This window comes from Oncorhynchus tshawytscha, unplaced genomic scaffold, assembly GCF_018296145.1.
Source record: "Oncorhynchus tshawytscha isolate Ot180627B unplaced genomic scaffold, Otsh_v2.0 Un_contig_7015_pilon_pilon, whole genome shotgun sequence".
Lineage (NCBI taxonomy): Eukaryota > Metazoa > Chordata > Actinopteri > Salmoniformes > Salmonidae > Oncorhynchus > Oncorhynchus tshawytscha.
Genome location: NW_024609765.1, coordinates 201,218 through 221,485, shown reverse-complemented (window position 1 = coordinate 221,485; position 20,268 = coordinate 201,218). Strand labels below are relative to the sequence as shown.

General features: G+C 46.9%; 1 protein-coding gene across 4 annotated transcripts in view; it reads right to left on the bottom strand.

The window, feature by feature from the left end:
* The window catches only part of LOC112226329 (TOM1-like protein 2), a 51,921-nt gene that overhangs the window by 31,040 nt on the left and 613 nt on the right, over positions 1-20,268 (bottom strand). For 2 of the 4 annotated variants that reach the window (XM_042317741.1, XM_042317744.1), the window contains exons 1-2: positions 19,480-19,605; positions 7,323-7,407 (exon numbers count right to left, since the gene is read on the bottom strand). In XM_042317741.1, coding sequence (XP_042173675.1) covers positions 7,323-7,407; positions 19,480-19,531 — 137 coding nt within the window. In that variant the 5' untranslated portion in view covers positions 19,532-19,605. Of the gene's footprint in view, positions 1-7,322; positions 7,408-19,479; positions 19,606-20,246; positions 20,267-20,268 lie in introns of those variants that run through there. The other 2 variants (XM_042317743.1, XM_042317742.1) reach the window with 2 other exon arrangements.

Here is a 20,268-nt window from a genome sequence, read left to right as displayed (position 1 = left end):
TCTTTCAGTCAGTCCGTCCGTCTTTCAGTCTTTCAGTCAGTCCGTCCGTCCGTCTTTCAGTCCGTCCGTCCGTCTTTCAGTCAGTCCGTCCGTCCGTCTTTCAGTCCGTCCGTCCGTCTTTCAGTCCGTCTTTCAGTCCGTCAGTCCGTCCGTCTTTCAGTCCGTCCGTCCGTCAGTCCGTCCGTCTTTCAGTCAGTCAGTCCGTCCGTCTTTCAGTCAGTCAGTCCGTCCATCCTTCAGTCAGTCCGTCTCCGTTTTCAGTCAGTCCGTCCGTCCGTCTTTCCAGTTCAGTCAGTCCGTCCGTCCGTCTTTCAGTCAGTCCGTCCGTCCGTCTTTCAGTCAGTCCGTCCGTCCGTCTTTCAGTCAGTCCGTCCGTCCGTCTTTCAGTCCGTCCGTCTTTCAGTCCGTCTTTCAGTCCGTCTTTCCGTCTTTCCGTCCGTCTTTCAGTCAGTCCGTCCGTCCGTCTTTCAGTCCGTCCGTCCGTCTTTCGTCTTTCTCCGTCCGTCCGTCCGTTTTTTCAGTCCGTCCGTCCGTCCGTCCGTCCAGTCCGTCCGTCTTCTTTCAGTCAGTCAGTCCGTCCGTCTTTCAGTCAGTTTCAGTCCGTCCGTCTTTCCAGTCCGTCTTTCAGTTTCAGTCAGTCCGTCCGTCTTTCAGTCAGTCAGTCAGTCTTTCCGTCAGTCTTTCAGTCAGTCCGTCCGTCCAGTCAGTCCGTCTTTCAGTCCAGTCCGTCCGTCTTTCAGTCAGTCTTTCAGTCAGTCCGTCCGTCCGTCTTTCAGTTCCGTCAGTCCGTCAGTCTTTCCGTCCGTCCGTCTTCAGTCAGTCTTTCCAGTCCGTCCGTCCGTCTTTCAGTCCGTCCGTCCGTCTTTCAGTCTTTCAGTCCGTCCGTCCGTCCGTCTCCGTCTTTCAGTCCGTCCGTCCGTCTTTTCCGTCAGTCCGTCCGTCCGTCTTTCAGTCTCCGTCCGTCCGTCTTTTTCAGTCAGTCAGTCCGTCCGTCTTTCAGTCTTTCAGTCCGTCCGTCCGTCTTTCAGTCCGTCTTCTTTCCGTCCGTCCGTCCGTCCGTCTTTTTCAGTCCGTCCGTCCGTCCGTCTTTCAGTCAGTCCGTCCGTCCGTCTTTCAGTCAGTCCGTCCGTCTTTCCAGTCCGTCCGTCCGTCTTTCAGTCAGTCCGTCCGTCTTTCAGTCAGTCCGTCCGTCCGTCTTTCAGTCCGTCCGTCCGTCTTTCAGTCCGTCCGTCCGTCTTTCAGTCCGTCCGTCCGTCTTTCAGTCCGTCCGTCCGTCTTTCAGTCCGTCCGTCCGTCTTTCAGTCCGTCCGTCCGTCCGTCTTTCAGTCCGTCCGTCTTTCAGTCAGTCCGTCCGTCCGTCTTTCAGTCAGTCCGTCCGTCCGTCCGTCTTTCAGTCAGTCCGTCAGTCCGTCTTTCAGTCAGTCCGTCCGTCTTTCAGTCAGTCAGTCCGTCCGTCTTTCAGTCAGTCCGTCCGTCTTTCAGTCCGTCCGTCCGTTTTCAGTCAGTCCGTCAGTCGTCCGTCCGTTTTCAGTCAGTCAGTCCGTCCGTCCGTTTTCAGTCTTTCAGTCCCGTCCGTCTTTTCAGTCAGTCCGTCCGTCCGTCTTTCAGTCCGTCCGTCTTTCAGTCCGTCTTTCAGTCCGTCCGTCCGTCTTTCAGTCCGTCTTTCAGTCCGTCCGTCTTTCAGTCAGTCCGTCCGTCCGTCTTTCAGTCAGTCCGTCCGTCCGTCTTTCCAGTCAGTCAGTCCGTCCGTCTTTCAGTCAGTCCAGTCCGTCAGTCAGTCCAGTCCGTCCGTCCGTTTTCAGTTCAGTCAGTCCGTCCGTCTTTCAGTCCGTCTTTCCAGTCCGTCCGTCTTTTCAGTCAGTCCGTCCGTCTTTCAGTCAGTCCGTCCGTCTTTCAGTCCGTCCGTCCCGTCCGTCTTTCAGTCTTTCAGTCCGTCCGTCTTTCCGTCTTTCGTCAGTCCGTCCGTCTTTCCAGTCCGTCCGTCCGTCCGTCCGTCTTTCAGTCAGTCTTTCAGTCCGTCTTTCAGTCAGTCAGTCAGTCCGTCTTTTCAGTCAGTCCAGTCCGTCTTTTCAGTCAGTCAGTCCGTCCGTCTTTCAGTCAGTCAGTCCGTCTTTCTCTTCAGTCAGTCAGTCCGTCTTTTTCAGTCAGTCAGTCCGTCCGTCTTTCAGTCTCAGTCCGTCTTTCAGTCAGTCAGTCAGTCCGTCTTTCTTCAGTCAGTCCGTCCGTCTTTCAGTCCGTCCGTCCGTCCGTCCGTCCGTCCGTCAGTCAGTCCAGTCCATCTTTCAGTCCGTCCGTCCGTCTTTCAGTCAGTCCGTCCGTCCGTCTTTTCAGTCAGTCCGTCCGTCCGTCTCTTCTTTCAGTCCGTCCGTCCCGTCTTTCAGTCCGTCCGTCCGTCTTTCAGTCAGTCCGTCCGTCCGTCTTTCAGTCAGTCCGTCCGTCTTTCTTTCAGTCCGTCCGTCCGTCCGTCTTTCAGTCCGTCCGTCCGTCCGTCCGTCTTTCAGTCCGTCCGTCCGTCCGTCCGTCTTTCTTCAGTCCGTCCGTCCGTCTTCTTCCGTCCGTCTTTCCAGTCCGTCCGTCCGTCTTTCAGTCAGTCCGTCCGTCCGTCTTTCCCGTCCGTCTTTCAGTCAGTCCGTCCGTCCGTCCGTTTTCAGTCCGTCCGTCCGTCTTTCAGTCAGTCCGTCCGTCTTTCAGTCAGTCCGTCCGTCCGTCTTTCAGTCAGTCAGTCCGTCCGTCTTTCAGTCAGTCCGTCCGTCTTTCAGTCAGTCCGTCCGTCAGTCCGTCAGTCAGTCCGTCCGTCTTTCAGTCCGTCCGTCCGTCTTTCAGTCAGTCCGTCCGTCCGTCTTTCAGTCAGTCCGTCCGTCCGTCTTTCAGTCCGTCCGTCCGTCCGTCTTTCAGTCAGTCCGTCCGTCCGTCTTTCAGTCAGTCCGTCCGTCCGTCTTTCAGTCAGTCCGTCCGTCCGTCTTTCAGTCAGTCCGTCCGTCCGTCTTTCAGTCAGTCCGTCCGTCTTTTCAGTCAGTCGTCCGTCTTTCCGTCCGTCTTTTCAGTCCGTCCGTCCGTCCGTCTTTCAGTCAGTCAGTCCGTCCGTCCGTCTTTCAGCAGTCCGTCCGTCCGTCTTTCCAGTCAGTCCGTCCGTCCGTCTTTCAGTCCGTCCGTCCGTCCGTCTTTCAGTCAGTCCGTCCGTCCGTCTTTCAGTCAGTCCGTCCGTCCGTCTTTCAGTCCGTCCGTCTTTCGTCCGTCTTTCAGTCCGTCCGTCCGTCCGTCTTTCAGTCAGTCCGTCCGTCCGTCTTTCAGTCCGTCCGTCCCGTCTTTCAGTCAGTCAGTCCGTCTTTCAGTCAGTTTCGTCCGTCTTCTTTCAGTCAGTCCGTCCGTCTTTCCAGTCAGTCTTTCCGTCAGTCCGTCCGTCCGTCTTTCCGTCAGTCCGTCCGTCCGTCTTTCAGTCAGTCCGTCTCTTTCAGTCAGTCAGTCCGTCCGTCTTTCAGTCAGTCCGTCCGTCCGTCTTTCAGTCCGTCTTTCAGTCAGTCCAGTCCGTCCGTCTTTCAGTCAGTCAGTCCGTCCGTCTTTCAGTCAGTCCGTCAGTCCCGTCTTTCAGTCAGTCAGTCCGTCCGTCCGTCTTTCAGTCAGTCCAGTCCGTCTTTCAGTCAGTCAGTCCGTCCGTCTTTCAGTCAGTCAGTCCGTCCGTCCGTCTTTCAGTCAGTCAGTCCGTCTTTTTCAGTCAGTCAGTCTTTCGTCCGTCTTTCAGTCAGTCTTTCCGTCCGTCTTTTCAGTCAGTCAGTCAGGTCAGTCAGGACTCTTTCAGTCTTTCAGTCAGTCAGTCAGTCCTCTTTCAGTCAGTCAGTCAGTCCGTCTTTCAGAAAGTCGTCTTTCAGTCAGTCAGTCAGTCTTTCAGTCAGTCAGTCAGTCAGTCAGTCCTTCTTCAGTCAGTCCCGTCAGTCAGTCCGTCCGTCCGTCTTTTCAGTCAGTCAGTCTTTCAGTCAGCCTTTTTCAGTCAGTCAGTCAGCCAGTCCGCCGTCTTTCAGTCAGTCCGTCAGTCAGTCCGTCTTTCAGTCCAGTCAGTCCGTCCGTCTTTCAGCCAGTCAGTCCGTCCGTCTTTCAGTCAGTCAGTCCGTCTTTCAGTCAGTTAGTCAATCCAGTCTTCTTTCAGTCAGTCAGCCAATCAGTCTTTCAGTCAGTCTGACAGTCTGAAAGTCCTTCTTTCTTTCAGTCTGTCTGTCCGTCTCTTTCAGTCAGTCCTCCGACTTTCTGTCAGTCAGTCAGTCCTTCTTTCAGTCAGTCAGTTTCAGTCACGGGCTAAAAGTCGGTCAGTCAGACTCAGTCAGTCTGACTGAAAGTCTTTCAGTCAAGGACAGTCTTTCAGAAAGTCTTTCCAGTCTCCTTCTTTCAGTTCAGTCAGTCAGTCTTTCAGTCAGTCAGTCCTTTCAGTCAGTTCAGTCTTTTCAGTCAGTCAGTCCTTCTTTCAGTCAGTCAGTCAGTCAGTCAGTCCTTCTTTCAGTCAGTCAGTCCTTCTTTCAGTCAGTCAGTCAGTCAGTCCTTCTTTCAGTCAGTCAGTCAGTCTTTCCTTCAGTCAGTCAGTCAGTCAGTCAGTCCTTCTTTCAGTCAGTCAGTCCTCTTTCAGTCAGTCAGTCCTTTTCAGTCAGTCAGTCCGTCCTTCTTCAGTCAGTCAGTCTTTCAGTCCTTCTTTCAGTCAGTCAGTCCTTCTTTCAGTCAGTCAGTCAGTCTTCTTTCAGCCAGTCAGTCAGTCCGTCTTTCAGTCAGTCAGTCAGTCCTCTTTTCAGTCAGTCAGTCAGTCAGTCCGTCTTTTCAGTCAGTCAGTCAGTCAGTCTCAGTCAGTCCTTTTCAGTCAGTTAGCCAATCAGTCTTTCAGTCAGTCAGCCAATCAGTCTTTCAGTCAGTCAGCCAGTCAGCCTTTTAGTCAGTCAGTCAGGCCGTCTTTCAGCCAGTCAGTCAGTCCTTCCGTCTTTCAGTCAGTCAGTCAGTCAGTCCGTCTTTCAGTCCTTCTTTCAGTTAGTCAGTCAGTCTTTCAGTCAGTCCTTCTTTCAGTCAGTCAGTCAGTCCTTCTTTCAGTCAGTCAGTCAGTCCTTCTTTCAGTCAGTCAGTCAGTCTTTCAGTCCTTCTTTCAGTTAGTCAGTCAGTCTTTCAGTCAGTCCTTCTTTCAGTCAGTCAGTCAGTCCGTCTTTCAGTCCTTCTTTCAGTCAGTCAGTCAGTCTTTCAGTCAGTCAGTCAGTCAGTCTTTCAGTCAGTCAGTCAGTCCGTCAGTCCGTCTTCAGTCAGTCAGTCAGTCCCTTCTTTCCGTCAGTCAGTCAGTCAGTCTTTCAGTCAGTCAGTCCGTCCGTCTCTTTCCTTCTTCAGTCAGTCAGTCAGTCCTTCTTTCAGTCAGTCAGTCAGTCAGTCCTTCTTTCAGTCAGTCAGTCAGTCAGTCCTTCTTTCAGTCAGTCAGTCAGTCAGTCCTTCAGTCAGTCAGTCAGTCCTTCTTTCAGTCAGTCAGTCAGTCCTTCTTTCAGTCAGTCAGTCAGTCCTTCTTTCAGTCAGTCAGTCAGTCCTTCTTTCAGTCAGTCAGTCAGTCAGTCCTTCTTTCAGTCAGTCAGTCCGTCCGTCTTTCAGTCAGTCAGTCAGTCCTTCTTTCAGTCAGTCAGTCAGTCCTTCTTTCAGTCAGTCAGTCAGTCAGTCCTTTCAGTCAGTCAGTCAGTCAGTCTTTCAGTCAGTCAGTCAGTCAGTCTTTTTCAGTCAGTCAGTCAGTCTTTCAGTCAGTCAGTCCGTCTTTCAGTCAGTCCTTCAGTCAGTCCAGTCCTTCTCAGTTCAGTCCTTCTTTCAGCAGTCAGTCAGTCCTTCTTCAGCCAGTCAGTCCAGTCCTTCTTTCAGCCAGTCAGTCAGTCAGTCAGTCCTTCTTTCAGCCAGTCAGTCAGTCAGTCAGTCCTTCTTTCAGCCAGTCAGTCAGTCAGTCAGTCCTTCTTTCAGCCAGTCAGTCCTTCTTTCAGTCAGTCAGTCCTTCTTTCAGCCAGTCAGTCAGTCAGTCAGTCCTTCTTTCAGCCAGTCAGTCAGTCAGTCCTTCTTTCAGCCAGTCAGTCAGTCCTCAGCCAGTCAGTCAGTCAGTCCTTCTTTCAGCCAGTCAGTCAGTCAGTCCTTCTTTCAGCCAGTCAGTCAGTCCTTCTTTCAGCCAGTCAGTCAGTCAGTCCTTCTTTCAGCCAGTCAGTCAGTCAGTCCTTCTTTCAGCCAGTCAGTCAGTCAGTCCTTCAGTCAGTCCTTCTTTCAGCCAGTCAGTCAGTCCTTCTTTCAGCCAGTCAGTCAGTCAGTCAGTCAGTCCTTCTTTCAGCCAGTCAGTCAGTCAGTCCTTCTTTCAGCCAGTCAGTCAGTCAGTCCTTCTTTCAGCCAGTCAGTCAGTCTGTCAGTCAGTCCTTCTTTCAGCCAGTCAGTCAGTCAGTCCGTCAGTCCTTCTTTTTCAGCCAGTCAGTCAGTCAGTCTTTCAGTCCTTCTTTCAGCCAGTCAGTCAGTCAGTCAGTCCTTCTTTCAGCCAGTCAGTCAGTCAGTCCTTCTTTCAGCCAGTCAGTCAGTCTGTCAGTCAGTCCTTCTTTCAGCCAGTCAGTCCTTCTTTCAGCCAGTCAGTCAGTCAGTCCTCTTTCAGTCAGTCAGTCCTTCTTTCAGTCAGTCCTTCTTTCAGTCAGTCAGTCAGTCCTTCTTTCAGCCAGTCAGTCAGTCCTTCTTTCAGTCAGTCAGTCAGTCCTTCTTTCAGCCAGTCAGTCAGCCAGTCAGTCAGTCAGTCAGTCCTCTTTCAGCCAGTCAGTCCAGTCAGTCAGTCAGTCAGTCAGTCCTTCTTTCAGCCAGTCAGTCAGTCAGTCCTTCTTTCAGCCAGTCAGTCAGTCAGTCAGTCCTTCTTTCAGTCAGTCAGTCAGTCAGTCAGTCAGTCAGTCCTTCTTTCAGTCAGTCAGTCAGTCCTTCTTTCAGTCCAGTCAGTCCTTCTTTCAGTCAGTCAGTCAGTCAGTCTTCTCAGTCCGTCTTCAGTCAGTCAGTCAGTCAGTCCTTCTTTCAGTCAGTCAGTCAGTCCTTCTTTCAGTCAGTCAGTCAGTCCTTCTTTCAGTCAGTCAGTCAGTCCAGTCAGTCAGTCAGTCAGTCCTTCTTTCAGTCAGTCAGTCAGTCCTTCTTTCAGTCAGTCAGTCAGTCCTTCTTTCAGTCAGTCAGTCAGTCCTTCTTTCAGTTAGTCAGTCAGTCCTTCTTTCAGTTAGTCAGTCAGTCCTTCTTTCAGTCAGTCAGTCAGTCCTTCTTTCAGTCAGTCAGTCAGTCCTTCTTTCAGTCAGTCAGGTGAAAGTGTACTGGTGTAGTCTGTTGCTCACCCTTCCTCCGTCTCATTGATGATGTCACAGATCTCCATGTTGAGGGTCCAGTCCTCAGCCTGCAGGCCGCCATCCGTGGCCTTCTCTAGAAAAGACAACAGGAAGTAAACAAACCTGCTCATTGGACCAAGGAGGACACTAAGTAGTAGGAAGTTTCCCCTAGACGAGCGGTGAGCAACACCTAACCCCATAGGAATAATCGGTACAGCCCAAAAAGGATGAACCACCCCTTTGGGACTGGTTCCTACCTAGGTTTCTTCCTTCTAGGGAGTTCTTCCTGGTGCTTTCACTTCTGCTTTTCTTGCTCTGTGGGGTCTAGGCTGGGCAGATTGTGACAACTGCTGATGTCAAATAAATTAAATAAATGAGGCCTAATTGATTGATTGACAAGATGGGAGATGTAAAACAGGTTTTATAACAGACCTAGAGTCAGTACTCTGCCAACCCACTGTCCACTAAGCCTTGGGCTATATTTCAGTCTGACTGCGCTGTGACCTGTCCCCTTACCTCAACAAGCCGCACTAGTTAGCCTAAACTCCATGGCTTATGTAACATTACTGTGGGCATGAGAAAAAGTTGTGTAACCAAGCACGTAAAAAGAGATAACAGTAACAGGTTTTCTATAGTAAGCCAATATGTGTGATGCATTTGAACCTATTCAAACAGGATCATGGGTGTTCTCTGCATTGTCTTAGAGAGGAAAGTAATGGAGGGAAACGTGACAGGATTTGGGCTATTGGCTTTTCAACACAGTAACATTGAAGTTTTATAATGACATAATTGAGCTGACGTCTGGAAGTCCACTACCACTGGTGTCGACCAATTACCGTGCTGAATTCATCCCTCCATGAAACAGGATTAAAGAACTGTGCATGTCCCACATGGAACACAATTCCCTTTGAGCCCTGGTCAAAAGTAGTGCACTACATAGGGAATGCGGTGTAATTTGGGAAGCACACCTAGTCTCACTCCTGTTCTTGGCTGGAAGAAAATAAGGAAACTGAGCCAGCAAGAGCGAGAGGTATTTAGAGTCAAAATACAGAGCTAAGAGTTCAAATGTTTAAAAGTTAGTCATGATGACTAGACTAGCTCTAGGTTAGCTCAGTCACTCAGAACATTTCTACCTCCAGCCCAGGGGCTCAGAGCAGTGTGGCATGCCCAGGCCAGGTACCTCTCTCTGGGGCTATGTGTCCTGTTCTGGCCTTTACCTCCCCTCTCCTTCCAACCCGCTAGATCACAGTCTACCACTGAGGCCAGTGTGAAGGACTAATGCTTTTGGTGTCTGTTTCTCTCCTTTCACACTGCCTCTAATCTAAATATTACTCGAATAATGTATTTCCTGTGTACACAAAGACAGTATTCTGCTAATAACATGTCAGAACATGAGAAGCCAAGGTAAACAGCATGACACGGTGTTTAGCTGCTCAGGCTCAGTGTGTGAACAGCAGAGCATTAAGTGTTAAGTCTTAACCACTGCTATCTCCACTGGCACGCCCCACCTAATCTCCTCAAGTGGATTGGAAAGCGGACAGGAAGGGAGAGAGAGGAAAAGAGGGAGGGAGAAAGACAAAAATGAAAGGGAGAAGGAAAGGATCAGACATAGTTAGGGCTGTTGTGGTCATGAGATTTTGTCCAAAGTTGATTGGGAAGCAAATAATTGCCGGTCTCACAGTGATTGACCGTTAATTAACAAACACATTTAGCATCTCCTGGCTTCCTCACATAGCCTACAACTTGAAGGTCACGCGCTGCTGCGTATGTTTGCCAGTTAGGCTCTACACCCGTTGTAAAGGGGATGAATGTGCTTCATTTTAAGGCGTTATTTGGCCACTTTAGCTGTGATAAAAACCTTAACAAAACATATAGGCCTATGGGCTGGGCTACATGAGGTGTGCAACTATGATTTGAAAAAGTTGCACAAAAAAAGGCATGTGCTGTTTCTTGCCTTACTGCACACAAGCTGGGCATCTTTTACAAGTGATTTCACTACACCCGCAATAACATCTGCTAAAATATGTGTTTGTGACCAATAAAATTTGATTTGAGAAGTGATAATAGATAATTCACAAGTGGTAGGCTAATACAACCTTAAAAACATAGGTGCTGGGCTAATAAAGGATTCTAGTATAGAACAAGAAGGCCTGCACACCTTTAAAGCTCCCAATTCACCACTTTAATCTGAAACGAATCTCCAGCAGGTCAAACACACAGTGTTCACATCCCAAAATATACACATTTCACATCACATGACCAGTGGACATGACGCATGGTAGATGCAAAACACATGTGTATCTCTAATAATTAAATGAGTACATGTAATGGTTCCACAAAATAATATACATTTTAAAATAAGACCAAGTGAGTAACCTGGAAGGCAAGACAAATCAAAGTAAAGGAACATATTCAGGTAAGAAATGGTCTGATACCAAACTCTTGGTTCAGACCTCTAGGAGACACACAAGGTGAAGCCAATACAATCCTCTTCTCAGTCATAGATGATCAGTATCTCCGCCCCTCCTAGGAGTCTTAACATGTTCCATACCAATGTGACTCAAAGAGTTGACGTTGTGACGAGCCTCCATGAAATGAGCAGCCACAGAGTTTTTCTGGTCAAGGGCCCTGATATTACTCCTGTGTTCTGCTATCCTTGTTTTCAGAGCTCGTTGTGTTTTTTCCTACATAGACCACAAACACATTTGATCAGGTATATCACATGTTTTGTGGAACATGTAATGATGCCCTTAATCTTAATGGCCTTGCACGTAATAGGGTGACTGAACATTGTGCATTTCTTCGTGAAGTTACATTTGGTGCATCCGCCACGTCTATAGTTACTGTCCGGCACACTGTCTAGAAAGGTACTGCGTGGCACTGGTGGAAGATCAGACCTCACCACCATTTGACTGATGTTGGGGGCACGTCTGAAGACCTACCCGCGGGGGTTCTTTAAACGTCTTTTCCAGTTGTGGATCAGTGCTCAAGATGTGCCAATGTTTTTTAATAATGTGGTTGAACTGTTTACCAAGTGGGGAGTACTGAAGGATGCATTAAATGCGTTGGTCAGGAGAGCGGGGAGGTTTGGACGTGAGGCTGTCATCCTGGGTCATATTTTTATAACGTTCCTCTGGGTAACCCCGCTGTCTGAAACGCTCATCCAGATGGTCGGTTTGTTTGACATAGTCACACCGTGTACTACAAATCCTACGTATGCGACTGCATTGGCTAATGGGGAGTTTATTTTTTAGGGGTGTAGGGTGGAAGCTGTCTCCGCGTAATAGGGAATTTCTGTCAATCGGCTTCCTGTATAGATCCGTACTAACCATCCCTCTAACTTAAAATGTCAAGAAGACGTATTTCACAAGCAGTGAATTTCAAATGTTCACTGTTGTATTAATGGAGGAGTGGAATCGATTAAGTTCCTCCGCTGTGCCCTGGAATAGAACGAATATGTGATCAATTAAGAGTTTCCAGAGTCTAATATGGTGCAATAATGGATTATTAGGGCTAAAAATCATCTTCTTCTAAAAAATAAGATTGTGAGTAAAACACAATCTGACGTGAGTAAAACATTTAAAAGTGTTAACCCTCGCAAGGCTCCAGGCCCAGACTGCATCCCAAGCCGCGTCCTCAGAGCATGCGCAGACCAGCTGGCTGGTGTGTTTACGGACATATTCAATCAATCCTTATCCCAGTCTGCTGTTCCCACATGCTTCAAGAGGGCCACCATTGTTCCTGTTCCCAAGAAAGCTAAGGTAACTGAGCTAAACGACTACCGCCCCGTACCACTCACTTCCGTCATCATGAAGTGCTTTGAGAGACTAGTCAAGGACCATATCACCTCCACCCTACCTGACACCCTAGACCCACTCCAATACCGCCCAAACAGTTCCACAGACGATGCAATCTCAACCACGCTGCACACTGCCCTAACCCATCTGGACAAGAGGAATGTGAGAATGCTGTACCTATGTGAGAATGCTGTTCATCGACTACAGCTCAGCATTTAACACCATAGTACCCTCCAAACTCGTCATCAAGCTCGAGACCCTGGGTCTCGACCCCGCCCTGTGAAACTGGGTACTGGATTTCCTGACGGGCCGCCCCCAGGTGGTGAGGGTAGGTAACATCTCCACCCCGCTGATCCTCAACACTGGGGCCCCACAAGGGTGCGTTCTGAGCCCTCTCCTGTACTCCCTGTTCACCCACGACTGGCCATGCACGCCTCCAACTCAATCATCAAGTTTAGGGACGACACTACAGTGGTAGGCTTGATTACCAACAACGACGAGACGGCCTACAGGGAGGAGGTGAGGGCCCTCGGAGTGTGGTGTCAGGAAAATAACCTCACACTAAATGTCAACAAAACAAAGGAGATGATTGTGGACTTCAGGAAACAGCAGAGGGAGCACCCCCCTATCAACATGGATGGGACAGTAGTGGAGAGGGTAGTAAGTTTTAAATTCCTCGGCGTACACATCACAGACAAACTGAATTGGTCCACCCACACAGACAGCGTTGTGAAGAAGGCGCAGCAGTGCCTCTTCAACCTCAGGAGGCTGAAGAAATACGGCTTGTCACCAAAAGCACCCAAACTTCTACAGATGCACAAGCGAGAGCATCCTGCCGGGCTGTATCACCGCCGGGTACGGCAACTGCTCCGCCCACAACCGTAAGGCTCTCCAGAGGGTAGCGAGGTCTGCACAACGCATCACCGGGGGCAAACTACCTGCCCTCCAGGACACCTACACCACCCAGGAAGGCCATAAAGATCATCAAGGACAACAACCACCCGAGCCACTGCCTGTTCACCCCGCTATCATCCAGAAGGCGAGGTCTGTACAGGTGCATCAAAGCAGGGACCGAGACTGAAAAACAGCTTCTATCTATTTCAAGGCCATCAGACTGTTAAACAGCCACCACTAACATTGAGTGGCTGCTGCCAACACACCGACTCAACTCTAGCCACTTTAATAATGGGAATTGATGGAACTTGACGTAAAATATATCGCTAGCCACTTTAAACAATGCTACTTAATATAATGTTTACATACCCTACATTACTCATCTCATATGTACAGTGGGGCAAAAAAGTATTTAGTCAGCCACCAATTGTGCAAGTTCTCCCACTTAAAAAGATGAGAGAGGCCTGTAATTTTCATCATAGGTACACTTCAACTATGACAGACAAAATTAGAAAAGAAATCCAGAAAATCACATTGTTGGATTTTTAATGAATTTATTTGCAAATTATGGTGGAAAATGGGATGGGATCCTCCTCTTTTTAATAGAGGCCATCAAATCTCTTTTCTCACACAATTGCATAGCCTACAGAAATGTTGAGCAACATGAGCTCACATGAAATGTTTGATTACATTTTCGATTCAATTTGCATTGATGTCAGAGTGATTAGAGGGACAATGGAGTGCTGAGTACCAGGCAGTTAGCAAGTTTGGTAGGCTACTAATGACAATCAGCAGCATCAGCTCTTGGAGTAGGCTAATTACCATGACTAAACGGTCATGTGGAATTTGACTGCCCTCATGACTCGTGACCACCGGTGTGGCAGTAATATGTTCACCCTAACAGCCCTATACAGAGTCATCCTTTTTGAGGCCTCTATTCATGGAACAAGACAGCCATTACAGCCAGAGCTTTGAAAATAGAAGAGAGACTGATTGGGTGCAAGTTCAACCCAGGCTCCACCCCCTCTCCCAGTGCCATGGAGTGAAACCAGTACAACCAGTCACGTGGCCACACAGGCGGAAGGCTGTGCCATCCACTGCCAACTCCACAAATCTCCATTTCAGATCCCTCTTCGCTCCCCATCTGTTCTCGCTCTATACCCTCTTCCTCAATCCCACCATCTTTTCTCTCCCCCCCCTTTGTCTGTCTTCCTCCCTCTCACTCTCCCCCTCCCTATTCCTCAATCCACTAATGCATAGCTCTGAGATAGACATTTGAAATTGGCTCATTATATGACCCAAACATGTATCCATGGTTACCGAACTATTCCTCTGTCTTATAGTCTTCTTTTCAACATCTCGTCATAGAGGGCTTATTACCAGAGAGTGCTCCAACCCATTAGGGACAAATCCATGGGCCTGCTAGCTACACTAATCCTTCCACTAATGGAGATGGCAGGCAGATTGTTCTGTTTCCTCCAGGATGTGTAGCTGCTTTCCCTCTATGATGGTCTCTGTCTCTTTAGCAGCTAAAAGGAAAGAGATGGAGTCAGCATCTAGGCCAACTGTACTCTGAGACAGAGTAGTTTCACTAGTATCAAACCTCAAGCCACACACAATCCACCCACCACAAACAAACACACCATCCACACAAATATGCACACACACACACACTGCAAACATAAAAACACACTTGCTAACACACACACAACATCCACCAAGCCTCTCCCTCTCTCATCCTGTCCACCCCCTGCCTGTCAGGCCACTTAAGGTAATGAGAAAGGACAATTAAGATTCACAATGCAAACCTCATCAGTAGGGTTGCTGCCTGTTCTGTTGCCCTGTCTCTGAGTGCTCTCCCATTTCCTCTGTGGGAAGTGAACCTGATCCCTTTCCCCTGTCTTGCTGCTGCTGTACTGTGGTGTTGGGTACCACTCTCACCACCAGCACTGTATCCACACGGACAGACAGAATGCCTTTATGGACAGCACAGTACAGTGAGCACTCAACCAGAGAGATAACACAATGGGGCAGATGATTTAAAGCTAGTAGCTCCTAAAGAAATTAAAGATCCACTCTGCTGCTCGCTGGGCACAGTGTGCAGTGACCTGAGCAGACCGCTCTCGGAGCTGACAATGATGATGATGGTAGTAGTGACTTAGCCTAGCTGGTGTGGTGGTGTTCAGCGGTGGCCATCTAGGATGACATGGCACCAAGCTGGCTGGGGAAGCAGGCCAGTGGGCAGGGGGACACACCCTGGCCTGTAGGCTACACTCACAGCAATGAAAGACCCTTCTTCTGCACCTCCTCAGACCAACTTCCTTCTAGCCTGGTCCCAGATTGTGACCATGATGACCAATGGAGTTGATAAGGCAGCACAAATATATCTGGAACCAGGCTAACTTCCTTCCTCCAGAGTATACCCATGATATGTTCCCATTCTGATTTCACACAGATGCATGACTAGGGGCTAATAAACTGTGGCCATTATCAGCTTCAGACATCAATATCTCATCTTCGGAAAAAGGCCTAACCATGAGAAACTGGACTGAATGCATGGGAAACAGTTTGTGCAATCTGCCTGGGTGACATCCTAGGAGATACTCTCAGAGACAATGCAGAGAGGACAGCTTACCCCCCACCTTGTCTTCTGTCTAGTTTGTTAGGCTATACATGATCTCAACTGAGCAGTAAGGATACAGTACTGAAGACCTTTATAACATAGGATAGTTATGGTTGTAGCTAAGGCCTTGAGCAGTAAGGATACAGTACCAGGGCCTAAAATTAACACCTGCGGGTAGATTTTGTCATTGGTGGGTAAAATGTCTATTTCACCAGCCACGTTGGCGGGTTGTCAGGGCTCCACAGTGCAAGCATTTCACTCGCATTTGTGAATAAAAAGTCAAGTTCGCTCACCTTTATAGTAAAATAAATGCTCCAGTAGCTTTTTTCGCCGTTTTGTTTCATAGCTGGTAAATTAAGTCTATGAACTACGAATCCTATATAGCCTATTCCATCTTACGCTGGAGCCCTGGGTGCATGCGAAGAGTTGAGCGAAAGGTCAATTTTTATAAGTAAATTTTTATAAGCGCTGCGCACAGGCATAAAAATTGGTCTAATTTATTTGAAGTTATTACTACTGAAGTGAGACTTGTCCTTGTCCATTTACATTGTGTTGTTCACAGGCTAGGTTGTTTTTCTATGTTTGAGGTTCAATTGCAAGGGAAGAGAAAACAACGCCTCTACTAGCCTCAGGAGGCTGAAGAAATTCGGCTTGTCACCAAAAGCACTCACAAACTTCTACAGATGCACAATCGAGAGCATCCTGGCGGGCTGTATCACCGCCTGGTATGGCAACTGCACCGCCCTCAACCGTAAGGCTCTCCAGAGGGTAGTGAGGTCTGCACAACGCATCACCGGGGGCAAACTACCTGCCCTCCAGGACACCTACACCACCCGATGCTACAGGAAGGCCATAAAGATCATCAAGGACATCAACCACCCGAGCCACTGCCTGTTCACCCCGCTGTCATCCAGAAGGCGAGGTCAGTACAGGTGCATCAAAGCTGGGACCGAGAGACTGAAAAACAGCTTCTATCTCAAGGCCATCAGACTGTTAAACAGCCACCACTAACATTGAGTGGCTACTGCCAACACACTGTCAATGACACTGACTCTACTCCAGCCACTTTAATCATGGGAATTGATGGGAAATGTAAATATATCACTAGCCACTTTAAACAATGCTACCTTATATAATGTTACTTACCCTACATTGTTCATCTCATATGCATACGTTGATACTGTACTCTATATCATCGACTGCATCCTTATGCAATACATGTATCACTAGCCACTTTAACTATGCCACTTGGTTTACATACTCATCTCATATGTATATACTGTACTCGATATCATCTACTGTATCTTGCCTATGCTGCTCTGTACCATCACTCATTCATATATCCTTATGTACATATTCTTTATCCCCTTACACTGTGTATAAGACAGTAGTTTTTTTGGAATTGTTAGTTAGATTACTTGTTCGTTATTACTGCATTGTCGGAACTAGAAGCACAAGCATTTCGCTACACTCGCATTAACATCTGCTAACCATGTGTATGTGACAAATAAAATTTGATTTGATTTGACTGGAGTCGCGCTACCACGGTAACCTCCCACCCTTAAATGGGCAGTTGAAAATGTTTGTCTCTTCTGTGATAGTTTGGTTTAATGACGCAGGTCACAAAAAAATGAAATTAAACAATTTAACACATTATTTCTTACTAATAATACATGTATTGTTTCAGAAACATTACAAAGCATATTCATCTGTTTTTTTGTGTTTTGTTGGTATAATTTTAGCAGGGGAAAAAATCTGAGTGGCTGGTAGAAACTGGGTGGTTCGAGCACTGAATGCTGATTGACTGAAAGCCGTGATTGGCTGAAATTCTTGGGATATCAGACCATATACCACGGGTATGCCAAAACATTTATTTTTACTGCTCTAATTACATTGGTAACCAGTTTCTAATAGCAATAAGGTACCTCGGGTGTTTGTGGTATATTGCCAATAAGGGCAAGGGCTGTATCCAGGCACTCCACGTTGCATCATGCTTAAGAACATTCCTTATCCGTGGTATATTGGCCATATACCACACCCCCTCGGGCCTTATTGTTTAAATCTACCTGCCACAGTGGCTGGTGGACCAAAAAGTGAATTGTATGCCCTGTACAGTACTAAGATCTTCATAACATAGAATAATTATGGTTGTAGCAACAGCCTTGAGCTGTAAGAATACTGCACAAAGACCTTTAGAACATAGGATATTGATATAGTTGTAGCTAATGTCTTTATAAAACATGTATAGCCTAACTATTCTATCCATTGAGCCCTGGTTAGTATTCTGCCATGTTCCATTGTTCGTGCAATCCAATAGTTTTGCTGTGGATGTAGACGTGCTGTTAGATAATCAGTGACTCTATCAATGAAGGACACAGTCCCTGCCTGAGGGTACATAGGCCCAGTATAGTCCTACCTAGCCTCAGCCCAGTCCCATCCAATCATCACAACCACATCTTATCTCAGCCCAGCCACACGCTCCTTCTGGCCAGACTACACTTTATCACAGAGTCTGCACCACCTGGGGTTGGCAACAGTCCATTGTATTACATTTTATTTTATATTATTAACCTTTATTTAATCTGGGGAACCCATTGAGACCAGAGTCTCATTTCCAATGATGCCCTGAGAACAACAGTTGAAGCAATGTGAGAAACCATTCAACCAAATTACAGTTACATTTCAAATGAATTACAATACACTAAAAAGGGCAGTTGTAACAAATATATGCAATCGATAAAAACAAGAGCCCAAAATTCACAATTTGGGACCAAATAATCAAGTTTTAGAGTGACCTGTAGGTCATTCCAGGACAGAGGGCCATAGTAACTGAAAGCAGTCTTCCCTAACTCAGAGGGAACCTGCAGACCCTCTAGTACCAACCAGTCTAGAGACTGAGTCTTATAGTTACCAGATTTCCAATTTAGAAGTGAGGTAGTATGGGACTTTCTGGAGAAGTGCTTTATATATGAGTAATAGCCAATGTTGGGCCCTTCTGGTCATCAGAAACTCCCAAGCAACTATATAAGAGACAATGATGCTTATGGAAATTATCACCAGTGATAAAACGCACGGCTGAATATATAGTCACAGAACTTAAGTTTTTTTTTAAACTTATAATATGGAGGTGCTATAGAAGTTGTCAAATAGCCTAGACCCCCCTCACCTAGAAGTGAAACATTATTCCTGCTTTACCACATCTAGACCAATCCCAACCGCAGGGATCACTCCGTTATTATCCTTCTGTTATCTCCCAAATCACAGGCCGGGAGCAGGGCCTGGAGAAATGTCAACAGACTGAGCCAGTTACACCTGTTGCAGGGGTAAACAAACTAGGCTAACTGAGCTTTAAGATATTATGACTATGATTATAAAAGCCTTAGAGCTGTTCGTAAAGCTAACTGTCATGGTTATTAGTACAGTAAATAGAAGATCTATGCACACTACACAGTGGACCAAGCCTATCAAATCAGGCATCCCCTATCCATATAATTTTGCGTGCCCTACTGTACAAGGCCTCAGTATGAACCTAGCGCTGGTCCAGGGCATTATGTGTGGCTTACTGAGCTACAATAAACCATACAGACAGGGTGGAAAATAAAAGCCTGAAGGTAGTAACAGGTTAGGCTACACAAAATGCAATTTCCATTAGGTATTGGGCTAATCAGGAACACAGAAGAGCTTCTAACATGTTTATTTTCTTATGCCTTTAATGCCCATAAACACTTGTCAATATTTCAGTCCAAATAAACACTGTTGAAGCTGCTCGTCCCAATGACAGTGCAGGAAATTGCCCGGAAAAAGCTATGTCTTTAGGAACTGCAGGAGGGAGGGCACTGATGGGAAGGAGGAACTTTGAGGGAAGCTACAGGGGAATGTCGACTAGCTTCCTCATCACCATTCATTACAATCCCAACTGACCGAACTACCACCCTAACAACGGAGCCCATGGGGGAAAAAAACTGGCAGGTAGCCTAGTGGTTAGAACGTTGGGACAGTAACCGAAAGGTTGCTGGATCGAATCCCGAGCTGACAAGGTAAAAATCTGTTGTTCTGCCCCTGAACAAGGCAGTTAACCCACTGTTCCCCGGGTAGGCCGTCATTGTAAATAAGAATTTGTTCTTAATGGACTTGCCCTCCTAGTTAAATAAAAGTGAAATAAAAATCTAGGTCAGCTGTGTTTGTGTAGTCACTGAAAAGCTGGCAACATAGCCGCCTGTGGTTGACAATGCAAGTCTATCTTCTCGTAATAGAAGTGAAGCTGCAATGAATCATCTTTGAAGGGTGTTTTGCTAATGTGTCATCAGTATTTGTGAGAAAGCTCATTGTGATTTGTCTGCATTTTTCAGCATAGTCAAAGGTCAAATGACGTATCTTCCCGTTTATCCCCTTCCATTATCAATGTCATGCCTGTACCACTGAGTGTGTGTACGGATTTAAAGAATACAGACCAACTGTAAAAAAAAAACACTATTTGGCAAATGAGACCGCACATCGTCATTGATAAACAATTTCAATTGAAAAACTGTTCCCCAGCTGTTGTATCATTGCATTTCAAAACAAAGGTGAATCCAGTAGAAAACTCCCTCGTGAAATCATGTCGCTTCATTTGGAGCAAATTTGTACTTTCCAGCAAATGTGCCACCCTGATTCCAATTAGCTTAGCTAACGTTTGCATGGGCTAGCCGCGAACCGATATTTATAAGGTTACTGTAGATGGTCGATGATGCTACAGCTAGCTAGCTTAGCTCGCTTCTGAATGCCGTACAATAACACATGTAAGTCACCATTCAAACCTTACATTATGGCTTTGTAAGACCTGATTAAACAGTATCTATAGCTGGTAACTTACCTAAGCACTGGCCCACAGGAGTGCTGTACGGATTGCCCAGTAAGAACTCCATCTTTATGACAACAAACAATACCCACAGAATGACAGAAGCTGGAAGAGAGGCGCATTATCTGCAAGTCCCTCCCACTGAGCAACCACATTGGAAGATAAAACTGAGATATCAATCTGTATGGCTGGATTTATTGTCGATCAAAATTAGCAGCTATCCAGGGTATGTTCACCACCAACACTAAAGATAGCTATCTATGCACAAGAGCCAAGCCTTTGCAGGATGTGATCGATGTTAACGTTACTGTTCATGTTATGTATCACCACCTGCAGAGATTGGGAGTCCCATAGGGCAGCGCACAATTGGCCCAGCGTCGTCCGGGTTTGGCCGGTGTAGGCCGTCATTGTACATAATAATGTGTTCTTAACTTACTTTCCAAGTTAAATAAAGGTTACATTTAAAATATATATATATATTAATATTAACAATAAAGTATTGTTGTTTGGGGAAATTACTCTAAACCTTTCCCTACAATCTGTACTATCAAACTATTGTTGTTGTTTGAGTGAATTGATTCTGAATATCCTGATAATTTCTAACATACTGCACTCGATGGGATAAACTAGCTAGATAAACTGTGGGTTACATGGCATATTTCAGGAAATCCTGACCAATACAGCGCTGACCCTGGCTAGAAGAGATAAACATTTATGATTCCCTTGATTCTAATAATTGTAATTTAAGTACATAATATTCACAAAGAAATAGTAATGCTTACATTGGTTCGCATAGTGCATATC